This window comes from Uloborus diversus, chromosome 2 (genome assembly GCF_026930045.1).
Source record: "Uloborus diversus isolate 005 chromosome 2, Udiv.v.3.1, whole genome shotgun sequence".
NCBI classification, from domain to species: domain Eukaryota; kingdom Metazoa; phylum Arthropoda; class Arachnida; order Araneae; family Uloboridae; genus Uloborus; species Uloborus diversus.
Window position 1 is genome coordinate 37,047,686 of NC_072732.1, and position 14,677 is coordinate 37,062,362.

Here is a 14,677-nt window from a genome sequence, read left to right on the forward strand (position 1 = left end):
CAAGTTCAAGCTTTTAATCCTGAATAGACATGTTTGTATTACATGCAATAATAATAATAATAATAATAATAATAGTAATTAAAAAGCATGATAAGAGTGAGCTGTTCCATAGCGTAAGGTGCAAAATATGTTTCGTTAGCCCCCAGTTTCCTCTATCTGCAGTTAAATTTTACAATCAATGCTTTTACGACGCTATTTAAAAAATACAGAATAGTCTAAACGCAAAATACTATTTGACATTCATCTTCTTCTATTTAGGTGCTCATGTTCCCAAAATCAGGCCCTTCAACTTCGCTGGAGAACTTACTTTGGGCAAAAGGACTGCAATCATGTGCACAGTCATCGATGGTGATCCGCCATTCAAATTCATCTGGATCAAAGATGGTTCGGAGGTAAAAAACACGGACGACGTATCAACTCGAGTTGTAGACGAATTCACTTCTCACCTGGCCATCACGAAGCTTGGACCAAATAGTAACGGAAATTACACTTGTCGAGTATCGAACAAATTTGGACTTGATGAAAAGTTCGACGTTTTACTAGTGAAAGGTATTTCGTTATTCTGTCTATTACTTAAAATGTTTTCAATTTACAGGTTCCAGCGTCATGGAAGTGTGATCCTCGGGTAAAACAATCGTTTAAAAGAATAAATCAATTCGTTTAAATGGATAAAGTAATCTCCAACACTGGAGCTATGGAAATTACTTTAATTCATTCAAGAGCTCTTATTTATGTAAAAGTACTATCCATTATACAATATTGACCCATAATGGTAGATATTTCATAGTGGTCAAAGCTTTTGACAGTTAGAACAGGGTTTTGGTGACTGTGTAATGTCTGAAATATGTTTGTGTTATGCAAATATGAGAAAATTATTTTAAAAGACTTGGTTCGTGAAGTTTTGAACACAGATTTAAGTTAAACAGTTAAGTTTACTGAACTAATGTGTAGTTCTAAAGTCTTTACTAGTTGATTTTTTTTACTTGTTGAACTATTTTATTTTGATACCTGAAGTACTTGGTATACTCGAAATCACGAATTGTTTAATTAAGACAAAATTATACCGAAATTATGTTCTGATTCGTTGATGCTTTCCCAGAATGAAAATGTAGAACTGCTTTAATTTATTGTAGGAAACATTGTCTATTTTTATGTTCTTTGACAAAAATATACAATTTTATTTTTAATCATTGAGGTTTTGGACTTATACAAATTAATGACTTATGGAAATGTGTAATCTTTGCTCGGAATTACTTGGGAAGATGATTCTATTATCGAAATGCATTCCCATTTTACTTAGTTATGCTACTATTTATAGTTACATCAAGTTTAAAAACCAAACTTCATTTCTTCCTAAAAAATCTGTGGAAAAAAGGAAGCTAATTACTCATATGCAACTGAATTTTGACAATATATTGCTCGATTAAGCTGATTCTTTGTTCCTAATTTTCTGTCATAGTTATTTTAAGTTCGTTATTGTGTTATAGTTTCCTTTAATTCAATGTGAGTACAAATATGGAAAATTTTCATAGAATTATTTGCTCTAATATTTGTTATATTTGAAGGAAAAGGACGGTGTATTCCTAGAACGTAATGTGAATTGGAAAAATACTGATTTCGAATTTTCATATTCAATCTCGTTTTTTTTTTAAAGTTTTACGGTGTCAGTGTTTTTCCTTCACTAATATTGCTTAGTTTTTTTCCCCTTTTCTCTCGGTTCACTGACTTAATAAATAAAATTGCGAGGGCAGAAAAAAAAAACCTTAGTCACAAGTTTAAAATTGATATAGCTTCATTGAAGCACTTTATCGACATAATATTTTAGCATAAAGGAACCTTTATTTAGACTAATTTCAGGAGGTTTAGAAACAGCTTTTATAATTATCTGAATTTAATAACTTTAATTTTAGAACTTGAAGATTTAAAATTTTTGAAAGTTCTGAAATAGCCCCAATGTGATCTTGCAGTTAAATAAGTTTGTCTATATTTTTTCTATTTTATTATTTTATAAGACTTATACTTCTTTCAATTTCTTACTGTTAATAAACACTCTGAATAACATCTTACGCTTTTCTTGAGTATTATCTCACTACAAATCGTCAAAAATTAAATTTGGTATAATTCAGTAAAAAAGTTGTATCTAGTAATATATAGAAAAATTATGAACTGGATTAAAAAATATACTCGCCATTTTTTTCTATTCATAACAAATATATCTTTTTGTAACCATTTCTAACACTATGTGGCGCTAGTGCCCCAGTTGTCTAACACTAGCTTTCAGACGGACGCATGCAGCATTTCGCCTTGCACAGTATGATCTTGACATCATGATGAGTAAGTATCATCACATTTTAAAAAGTATTTCTTTCATTTTAAATGCTCTAACAAATAACATTTTGTAAAATTTCAATGTATTTTCCAGAATCACTTCAAGTTAAAATCCCAGCCTGCTTGTCTTTTTTGATGGCCATCGTAGCTGTACAAGGTTAGTAAGTCTTCTTAACAACGTACACTGATGGTTTTCATCCTTTATTGATCTCTTTTAATTTTTGCTTTCGATTTTATGTTATGTGCATGATGCACGTATAAAACTGTGTGCATATTTGCCAAGAATAATGCCACAGTGATTTTTGTAACTGTAATGTAATGCAGTATTGGTGCATTTCCAGTTTCGTTGGCAGAAAAGTATTTTCGTATGTGAAAATGTGGTTAAATTTCGGAGGAGGAATGGTTAGTTTTAGTCCATCTCTATGATTGAAAAAAATTCTCAGGTTTTTTTTATGGGGGGGGGGGCACATATCCCCAAATCCTCCTTTGCTACGTTCCTGCTTGTTTATATTGCTGATAATCATTTGCTACATTTCGGCTGAAACTAATCACTTTTTCACCGGTTGAAATCTGGTGTAGGTGTAAAAATCACTTTAAAAAAAAAGTTTCCTTAAATGTATACTGTTTTATTTCATGTTACTTTTAGCTACAACAGCATAAATATTTAAAGACACGCATATCGTGCCAATAATTTCTTTAATTTCACTATGTATAAATCAAAATTATTTGCCTCTGTTACGCACAATCAACTGATCTTTGACGGTTTTTAGCCATCTACAATCTTAAGAGAACTTTTACTCTAGAAGGATGGAAGCTTTTCTTTACACAAAATTTGTAAATAGACATTTAAAAGTAAGATTAGTTTGTATCGCGAAATGTTTGACGAATTTTGTTTCCCAAAACTTATTAAAACACTAAAAGGTTACGAAAATGACTGTTTTTAATGGAATTCGTTCATAGTGTTGTTCACGGAGAGAAAATTATTGAACAAGTTATTTTAAAACAAAAAAGAGGTTGCCTCTGAAACGATCATTTCCTTAATTTGCATAACACTTATTATAGCGGATTATAATCAGTAGTACAATTAATGTTTTTTAAAAAAACCATATTTTTTCCAAAAAATATTTATTTATTTTGTTTACAGGAGTTACAAAACCGGAGATAAAGCCATTTCAATTCTCTGGAGTTCTGAAACCAGGAAAAAGAGTGTCTGTATTATGTTCTGTGATTGATGGAGATCCGCCTTTTACTATTTCGTGGTTTAAAGATGGCTTATCCCTCACTCAAAGTGACAGTGTAATCGTCCGAAACTTTGATGAATTTAATTCAAACTTAATCTTTACCAAATTGAATCCGGAAAACAATGGCAATTATACGTGTCACGTGGATAACAGAGCTGGATCGGCTCAACAGTCGGATGTTTTAATGATGAGAGGTATGCATTTTAAAATACTATAACTTCTTAGTGAATGTAAAATTATTGAGTTTATACAAAATGCGTAATCATAAAATAGATAATGTTTCTAATAAAAAGATCTTGATTAGAAGTGATAAAACTTTAAACCACGGTTGAAATTTTCATTATAATTTTCAGATTAGTTTATAGAAATTAAAGATTATTTTATTAATGATTAAAGTTATTGAATGCAGATTTTTCTCCACTAGAAGGAATTGCTTAGTGCAGTAGCTGTTATAGACTTCATAGATTTGTTGTTCTTGCGATTTGCAGGTGGAGATAATAAAGAAAAGGGAAGAATTTTTATGAATGGAACAGCCGAGCAAAGCTTAAAGTTTAGAATTTGGATATAACAATGCGCTTTAGTTTACGTAACTACGAAATACACATTTTTAGACAGCAGAAATTATGAGATTTTTGCTACAGTTCAATTGTTCGTAAATGCGTTGTAAATCATTGATGACAATAATGCAACAATTACACAAAAGTTTCTTAAATTATGTGAATTCTAATTGTTTTTCGTTGTAAAGTAAGTTTACATGGATTTTAGATTTTTGAAAACATTGAATATGATCTCTGCTCAGTGTTCTAAAGTGGTTTGCAATGCATCACAATATTACGAGATCGAGATTTACTCCAAGGAACGGGAGTACTTGGTTTAGAGATTTATATCACATGAATTATAACGTATTCACGTTAAATATGCATTACACGTTGTGTAAAAGTATTGATTCTTGCCGATAGTTTTATTTGTGATGCATTCAGATATTATTATTATTTTACTTTCTAAGTATTGAAAAAAACTTTTACTTTCATTACTTTACGATTCAAAGGCCAAATTACTCACATAGATGAAAAAATGCTTCTTTATAAAAAATGTTGATATTTTCTTGACATCAAATAAATGTAGTTTGCTTATTATGTTTGACATGTTTTGTAACCTAAATCGTCTGTATCGGATCCAAACACTGATTTTGCTGATTTTATTTTAGAGCACATTATAGGAATCATACTAACTTGGGTTTAATAATGCGTCATTATAAACAATATGAACGTATAATGCATAAAAGTATTTACTAGTTTTATTTGGATTGTTTCGATATTATTGTACACTTTTACTACAACTATTGTGTTTTATTGCAAATGAAAATATCTTGTTGCTACTCTGCTGACTGCTACTGTGGCGGAACGATTTTAATTAAAATTATTCTCCGTTAAAAACCAACAAAGAACCTATAAAAGAGGTAAACACTTTCTTTCTTAAAATCCATCTTTTAAACTTTTAATTCATTTTAATCTCACTGTGTGGCGCTAGCGTTCAGTTTTAGGCTCAACTTGTTTATTAGGAGAGGGGCCATGGAAGCGTTTTCCCACTAACCTTCATTGTTATAGAATAGTGTTAACAAGAAGCTACTTAGAACAGTGAAAGAAATGTGGTTGATATGCTTCATTGGGTGTACGAATGTTTACAAAATCTTATCAAGAAAAGGAAACATGATGATTCTTTGGATCTATTGTTTCCTCTTTACAGCGCTGTTCTCATGTATATCAGGTAAGCAACACCTTTTGCTCTTGTTAAATACCACATATCAAATGTTTAAGACATGATCTGATGTTTGAATTTAACTAACAAGTAGTCAGAGAACACGTATTTCAAAAATTTTAGTATCCGCCAATAAAATATAGTTTCAATAATAGCAAAAATATATGTTGTACTCTTAATACGCACTTTAATGAAAGCAGTTTTGGATATATTATGCTTATCAAAGAAAAGCACTAAGCTGCCATATTATCAGTAACTAAATTTATAGAGGATCAGAACTATAAGCAATAGATAAATTGTCTGAATAACCAAAGAAAGAATGTTGAAAAAAGTAAAATACGTTTTAAGGTACGAGAATAAATGCATGAATACGTCTTTAGTTAGAAGATGTATAAGTAAAATAACGGGCAAATTTGAATAGCGATAAATACAACAACTTACAAATAGGTTCATTATACATAAGTAAAAAAATATAAATACAAGTAAACTGATTATGAAATCTAATCGATTTAACTAAGTCAGTGGAATAATGTATTTGACGTCGGTATATAAAGTAGTAGAAGGATGGGCTTGTAGCAATAAAAACAGTTGCACAATTTTAAGAGCAGTATAATACAAATATGACTAAGTCGATGCATAAATATGGTGGCTTCTACCTTACATTTATCTATTTTTCATTTTACTTTATTACATGCAATAAGAAAAAGGTATCAATGCTATGAGATCAATATCAGGTTTTTGAGAATTTTTCTGAAAACTCGGAGTTTAAAAAGGCATCTGCTACATGCACTCCACACTTATCCAATGGCTTTGGCTCTCTGTTATAACTTCTGTTTATTACTATTTTTACTTCTTACATAAACCATTGTTCATCTTTGTAAATTAGTCTATACATACGCTTTAAAATATCTATAACATCTTGGAATAAAAGTTCTTCTTAAATGATAACACACAATTGAAAATCAACAATCAATACATTGATAAAATAATTATTAGCATTTTAAAACTAATAATTAGAGTAACCCATTACCTGAACTTTGTTAAAGCATTTTCTAACGTTTAATATGAACTACGTTCAAAGTAGTTTCTCGCAACAGAATAATGCAGTAGAGATTAAGATTACTGTTTTAATCTTTTCATATGCTAGTTTAATTACTGCTCATTTAATCTACTTAAATATTTTTTGGCCTAACACTTTAATGAGGTGATTAATGTTATCTTGTTTTTGCTAACTTAAACATTTCACTTAAATTTCTAGTTGATATGTTAAGCAAAATATTTTTAACTTAAACAATTTATCTTCAACTTTTAGCTGCAACGAAGCCTGAAATCAAACCTTTCAATTTTTCTGGTACCTTGAAAAGCGGAAAAAGAATCTCAGTAATGTGTAGTGCAATGGACGGCGATCCCCCATTCAAATTCACTTGGCTGAAAGATGGCGTTGAAATAAGGGACGGAAATTCTATAACCTTACGAAGGATTGACGATTATACTTCGACATTAGCCATCACAAATTTAGCACCAGAACACAATGGAAACTATACTTGCCGAATTTCAAACGATGTTGGTAGTGATCAACATTCAGATATTCTGCGGATGAAGAGTAAGATGATATTTTATTTTGACACAGTTAGTATTAATATTTTCTGTAATTATTGGTAAGTATTATTGTAGTTTGTAAGCTAAAAATAGATTGACATACTTCGTTGCAATTAAAAACGAATTATATAGAAAAAAATAAATTATTTATTTCGATCTTTTTCAAATTGAACATTTGTGATGTCTTCTTTTGGTATGGTCGCCACTAGATGATATTCACTTGTTTCAATGCATCTTTTACTACTTGAAGTGTCTGCAGTGAATTTTCTTCACTTTTTCTAAGTCCAGAAAATGTTTTTCTTTCAGCTTTCCCTTCATTCTTTGTAACATGAAAAAGCATTGACGTATTAGGTGGGGCATGTTCAGGGGGCAAAAAATGATTTTAATGACATTTTGTATGACGATGTAGTGTCAAACGCGTTGTCAAGAATTATGTCAGTCCTTAAACGCTACTTTTTTTCACTTACTTTTTTTTAAATAAAAAATTATTTCCTTAAGTATTCAGCTGCACATCTGCAGAATATGATATTTTGATATTTGCCGTTTTTTTTTTAAATTTTGTCACCGCAAAAGCTTCACTTTTCTTTCTCTTAGTGGTAGGTTTTTGGCAAGTGGATCACAAAACGAAGGTTGAACAACGTACTCATGCGATAAATACATAGAAATGTTCTTAATAATTTACTTACAAAATGTTCCGACATTTTGTTCTTTCAAAAATTGTGTACATCACCCTATAGTTTCGTTTCTTTCTGAAAATATTTTAAAAAATACTATTTCATTTTCATTACTGTTTCAAACTCCAGTGTTTCAGAGTCAGGTGTTCAAAAGTGATAATCTACCATAAGCTTGTGTCTTAAACAAATGTGGGGTTCTTGGCGATATAAACATTTTCAATGTAATCTTTTAAAAATTTATGCTTGGTATTAATATTATTTGTTTACTTGGTTTCATTTGTTTGTACTTAAAAAGGGTATCTTACACGACCATCAGATTTTCTTCGAAAATGAAACGTTATCACCTTCAGTTTGTTAAATTGTGATGAGCAATAAGTAAACATTGAAAAAAATGTGAGTACACAATTCAAGGAAGATTTTCTGGTAATTGTTACTGTAAAATGGCGAACTTAACGCATCGCTGATTTATACCGGAAAAATAAGCGATCCCAGTTCCAATTGGTTGCTGTGGCCTACCGAGGAAACCGTAAAATTTTACAGTAACATTTGATTTTTACGGTAATAGTTACTGGCAACATGGATGCCAGTAACAATTACCGTAAATTTTCCGGAAAATTTTTAACAGTGTAAGCGTTTTAAATAAAAAATGCTGTTCTTAAATAATTTCTATGACGTTAGAGAAAATAAAATAATTAACAGCTAGCTAAGTCGTTTATTTAGATTAATTCCATCTAGATTGTTTTCATTATCACTTAAAAATAAATGAGCAAACAAAAAACAATTGATGTAGTTAATAATCTGTTTATTTTAATTCTCTGTTTCGATGTGTTTATGAGCAATCGCAGTTGTTCTTTACTTGCTAGAAAGTAAGAATGAAGCATATTTTGTGTTACAACGCAAATTGTTAAAGAAACTATGTTTTGTATAATAACTAAAGTGGTTGATTTTTGATGGTTAATTTTTTTGTAATGGTGATTTTCATCCCCTCAAATCTTTTTAGCATATGTTTGGAATTGTTCGAATTATTTTTTTCTATAATGTTTAGTAAAATACGACTACAGCTCTATAAATTAGGTGAATAAGGGCATTATATTGTATTTTAAATTGTACTTCTGATGTTATAATAACTATAAATAATTTAAATTTCAGACACTCTCAGTATTAAATGGGAAAAAGATTTTTATGGTTTTATTTAGCCATACCTGAATGGAGTCTTCATTTTGAAACACCTTCTAATGTCTGTTTTTCAATGTTTTTGATGGCTTTAATAAGCTGCGTGTTTCACTTTTGTTCCAGCAACAGTGTTTTACATATATTATCTTCATAATGAAAGTAATTTTATGATGCGTGGATAGATGGTATTCAATTGCAAATACGTTTTCAAGTTTTGGATAAAGAATGCAAACCATTTTAACGTTTTACTCAACTTTATATACTGTTAACAATTCTTTCCTGAAAACATATCTTTTTGTTACGTTTTGAAACGCTGTGTGGCGCTAGTGTCTCATATTTTCGTATGTATGAATGCTCTTGTAAAAGGCGTTTGTCATCAGCGTGGCAGGGTCTGTTCCAAATATATCAGATTTGTTTTCTTATTAAAACACGTAAAAACTAAATTCTCCCCTGAACGTTTTACAGACACCTATTGTAAGAATTAATGACTTATAATTTCAGTCTGCTTTTTCAATGAATTAAACCACCTTCAGCGATGTGTTGGATTGTCTTCATTCTGTTACCATTTGTATTGCAAGTTTCAGGTTAGTACACTTTTGTTTTTTGTTTATCTAAATCTTTCTTATTATTTTTCCTTTTAATTTTAAAACGTTTAACAAAACGCTATTTATCCCTGAGTAGGATGTTTGGTTAAAAAAAAAGCAACTTATTATCATTTTAAATTTATTTTTAAATTTATTTTTTACGCAAAAGGTTATCTTTAGGAATTACAATTTGGTGCACTTTCTAAACATAAAACATGCTTAAACAGTCAGCGCGATTATTTTAGTTCTCTGGTATAGCATTACATTTCAGTATTTTATGAATTTACGTTGAAACAGGTCATACCTTTTCTCTGTATTTATCAATGTCTGTCAGCATGCAGATCCGTCTAAAGATCTGATACGGTCACACTCTTTTATGATCCAAACAAAACTTAATGGTTTTAAACTTTAAGAGTTTTCTTTAGATCATTTGCTGGTTCAAAAATTGTACGATTGGATTTGCATACAAGATCTCATGCGTCAAAAATGTGTTTACATTTGCGGTCAATTCCTTCAATAACATAAAAACCTGATGCTTTATTTTTCTGCTATATGATTTTTAAAAATACCGGAAAAAGACACTTAAATCTACCATTCTGTCGTGATGAAGTGTATATATATTTTTTCAAATTGCATTGTGCATAATATATTTTCTCTCTTGGTACAGAGAGCTCTTTCGTGAACAAACATAGATCCCCCCCCCTCTCTCTCTAAATAAATGAATATTTTGTAATAATGAGCTTGTTTAAAAACAAAACGATTAATGCAGCAAGATTTGAACACAGATACGATCCGTTTGATAGTAAAAGCTTTCATAATGAAACTTAAAGTGCATTTAGTATTGTGCACCATGAGCATCATGATGTCGAATACTAATCCTAATCAATTTAAGGAGTTAATTATAATGACGTTAAGCATAGTCAATTAACTAAATTTTACTATTGTAAATAAGGTTAAATAATTTTCAATTCTAAGAAACCCTAATATGAAATTAGACATTGAACTTATTTTTTTATCAATATGGATAGCTACAATGAAACCTTTTGTTGACTGAAACTGTTGAATCCATTGTAACCCCTTTCATAGATTTTTTTTTGTTATATTCTATGCTAAAAAATAATAAAGCTAACTACATAAAATATATAGAGTTACTTAAATCTTACAAGATTCATTAAAAAATGTTAAGTGATGATTAAGACTTTTTGAGAAAACGATGGGGCCGTAATCCTGTGTACTGTAACCTATTTTTCGTATTTTCAGGTCGAACAAAACCTGAAATTAAACCTTTCCATTTTTCTGGAATATTGAAAGCTGGGAAAAGGACCTCGGTCACTTGCGCTGTTACTGATGGCGATCCACCATTTACATTCAACTGGTTAAAAGATGGTCAACAAATTCATCATGGACAATCTGTGACGATTCGAAACATTGATGATTTCAATTCAAATTTAGCTATCTCAAATTTAAATCCTGAACATAATGGAAATTATTCTTGCCGGGTGACGAATGCAGCTGGCTCTGACCAACAATCTGACATGTTATTGATGAAGGGTAATTTTTATTTGCTGTTTTAAACAAATGTTGATATTTGTCACGTAAAAAGTTATTTTTATTTAATTTAATTTTTTTTCAGTAGCAATTATAAAACCTTTGACTTGACTGGTGTGTCAAATTGTGTTGTTTCTGATTACATTTTTAAATTCAGTTTATCGATTTAAAAGTTATATTGAATTTTGTAATACTATGGTGCACTGTAATTTTAAATTTATGATACTATAAAAATTTTGTTCTTTTCCGATACTTTTCGCATTATATCTTTGTAATAATACGCTAATTCTTTTAACCTCCAATGCATGCAACAGCTGGACTGTTTTTATTATGCAGGTAGCTATAGCAACAATTTCTATTAAAAAAAAAACGTTTTAATCCGATTATAGTAACGATAATTATTAATCCTTTTGAATTTGGAAAATCCTTTCCATTTATTAATTTTTAAAAAAGCTAAGAAAAATGACGATAGAAGTGAAATTCATCGTATGAATGACTAACTGATACTTAAAATATGAGTGCAAAAGTAAAATCAGAGAGCATTAATAAAGTTATTCCATATTTTCACCTATTACTTTTTAAACTGCAATTATTAATTTTAAAAATTCAATTTTCTACTGAATGTTTTGTAAGTATTCTAACTTCCATGGAATTGTTTTAAATAACTCTAACGAAACTTTCCTTTACCAAACATCATCCAGATTTGAAGTCTTCCAAAATTATGCCATTCATATTTCTTTCTTTCTTTCTCTTTTTTTTTTTTTTTTTTTGTATTCAAGTGATTAAGTGGTATTTATAAAACATTACAAAAGCGTAAGATATAGAACTAGTTTACATTACTATTACTGGGGCCCATTACTGGGTACCCGGGCAGTAATGGGCCCAATACATTAATACACTTGCGTTGACTTTCAGAGTTTATATTTTTAAATTCTGTCACTATGCGGCGCTAGTGGGCTGATTGCTCACTAAATGGCAACACAAAGCAAATCGCTTACGTGCCCATTATAATTTTTGAACCCTTACGGTATGGATCAACACTTGTACGCAATAACTATATGCAGCACTGCAAAGCTCTTTTATGTGTGACTTTGATTAAGTTTTGACTACTTTAGCTTTTTGAAACAAACCTTTGCTTCGCACTCGGCGTTATTTCCAACAAAGACCAAGATGCATCATTGGCTTTATATGATCACTGTGTACATCATCGCTACTTCTTCGGCTGGTAAGTAAAGCATTAAGTTTAAACTACAATTTTTTAAAGTTATTCTTTGCGTATTTGTGCAAATACAGTTTAACAAACCAGATTTGTGATTATATTTTTTCGATTATACAAATCAAAGTTGAATAAAAGGCTGTTGAGTAAAAGTAACTGCTTAATTTTATCCCAATAACTCTGCTAGAAGTTCGTGAAATTTTCATTTCATACTTAAATTTTGTACTTAATTAAGAGAACAATGGTTCTTATTTTACTAGAGCTAAAGTTACATTTCTCCATTTGATTAATCTGTTTTTAGCTTAAGTGTGCACTCCATTATCACAAATCCTGTAGATTTTCTCGAAAAGGTTTCATTGTCATGAATCAAAATTAAATTTTATTGCTCTAATTCCTATAACACATTGGAAAACAGCGCTTTCATTTGAATAGTTTTTTAGATGGTTCCGACAAAATATAATTAAAAACATTCTGAGCAATCATTCAATTAAATCAGTTACATAATACATGTACTAATTTTAACAGCTCAACATTAAGTATACCCTTATTATTTATTTTATTAAGTATTAATCACTTTTTACTTTAAAAGAAAACCAGAAAATGCTGCAAAAAAGGAGGTAATTTCTATTTAAGTACGTAATATGTAGCATCTTCGCACAATTTCTCCCTTTATAAATAACAAATTAGCCTTTTTTAAAGGTTATAAATATTAATTCATATTTCTTGGCCATTTGTAGTCATATTAAATTTAAATACTGCCCATTTTTGTAACGTGTGCTATTTATAATCAAGAAACATCCTTCTATTATACATTAGACTTTAAAATTTGTCTTACCTTTCGAATATAACATTTGGGGGGGGGAGGCTAAAAATAAAAGTTCCAAAACGTCTTTAACAATAAATCTTTTCTTGCCACTTATTTTGTGTAGAATTACGAATGCAAAGCAGGTTCGTTTTGACAAAAAGAAAGAAAGAAAAACAAAGTGAAAAGTGCATTAAATATGGCAGATAATTCCAAGCTTTCTACTACCCTCCTAAGAAATAAAGGAAATTTCACAAAGCTAATTTTTGCCTTTAAGCAACATTCTAAATTTTTGCGACAACCGCTTCTTTTTATTTACACTATTTTAATTATAAATATTGATATCTATACTGTTTATTTTTAAGCAGTTTCAACCTAATATATTTAAGACTAGAATGCAAGCCTGGTAAATCACAGGGTGGGAGGGAGAACATTTCAAAGAAAATTTGAGGTACACTCTTGCTTTAAGGGAGCGATGTGTGGGGAAAAATATGCACATTTTTATGAGCGAGAAGTAGATTGCAGCAAACGTAACCCAAAGCGCGCCATTTTAGGTACTTATATCTGCTTAACATGATTATTAAAACTTATTTGTAAAGTTTTCACTAGAAAAAAGTCATTTTTTTTAAATATTGGATCAATGTTTCTTATTAGTGCCAAGTAGTTTCAAAAATATATAAAAGTTAATCTCAAAGTTGCAAAACTAGTTAACGTGAAATTGACATGTCTCTAAATAATTTTGTGTTTCAGTTTAAAATTGGAGACATGTTAGTTTCTCTTAGCTTAGATATTTTTCAAGTTGCAGTATCGTGAACTGAAGGTGTTTAAAACGTTGAAATGCTTTTCCACCAATGGGCTTTTAATTAAACGTGTTTTTGATGAAATTTGACAGAAAGTTGAAATGCATTTATTAAGTCGTTTTAAGTTAGAAAAACAATTTTTGAAGTTTAAAAAACGCAAGTGATTTAATGTAACTTCAGTTTAAATTATTGCTATTGAGCACAAACTTGGTTGTTTGCAACGACTCGGTTGTGACTAACAATGTATATGAAGAACTGCAAAAGCAAATTCCACAACGCTTGTTTTATTCCAATTTTAATAATATTGTGGCTATAAATGTGTTATTAATTTTGCTATTTTATCATCCGGAAAGAAATTGAGAAAAACATAAATGACGATTTTTGTGTATAACTACAGTTCCACTTTTTTGGTCGCGTTCTTCAAATTTTATCATATCACTCTCTTTTTCAGATGGGGCATCACCAAAAATCAAACCTTTTCAATTTTCAAAGGAATTGAACATTGGAAAAAGAGCATCCGTTATCTGTACAGTCATTGATGGAGATCCACCTTTTGCTTTCTCTTGGTACAAAGACGAATCTGAAATTCACGAAAATAACGTTATTAGCGTAAAAACAGTAGATGAGTTCAATTCGCTTCTCGCAATAAAAAAGCTCTCTACAAATAGCAATGGAAACTACACGTGCAAAGTATCAAACCAGATTGGCACTGATATATTTTCAAGTACATTGTATCTGAAAGGTACTTTTCTAATTTTAAATACTCTTCTTAGCATTGCATATTTACGGAAAAAATAATATTGTAACATATACGGACACTTTTTTGTATTGTAATGTGTCTAAAATACGATTTCGTACTTAAAACTTATTAATTTTTGCAAAATTATAAAAAGTAGGAAATAACGCAGTTTTTAAAAAAGCGAACTTTATACTTATTTTTTACTCTATGACACC

General features: G+C 30.0%; 1 protein-coding gene across 1 annotated transcript in view; it reads left to right on the forward strand.

Moving 5' to 3' along the window:
* Positions 1-12,075: 12,075 nt before the first annotated feature.
* The window catches only part of LOC129235220 (titin-like), a 70,202-nt gene continuing 67,600 nt past the window's right edge, over positions 12,076-14,677 (forward strand). Inside the window, exons 1-2 of the mRNA XM_054868926.1 lie at positions 12,076-12,130; positions 14,175-14,465. Coding sequence (XP_054724901.1) covers positions 12,076-12,130; positions 14,175-14,465 — 346 coding nt within the window. The remainder of the gene's footprint in view (positions 12,131-14,174; positions 14,466-14,677) is intronic.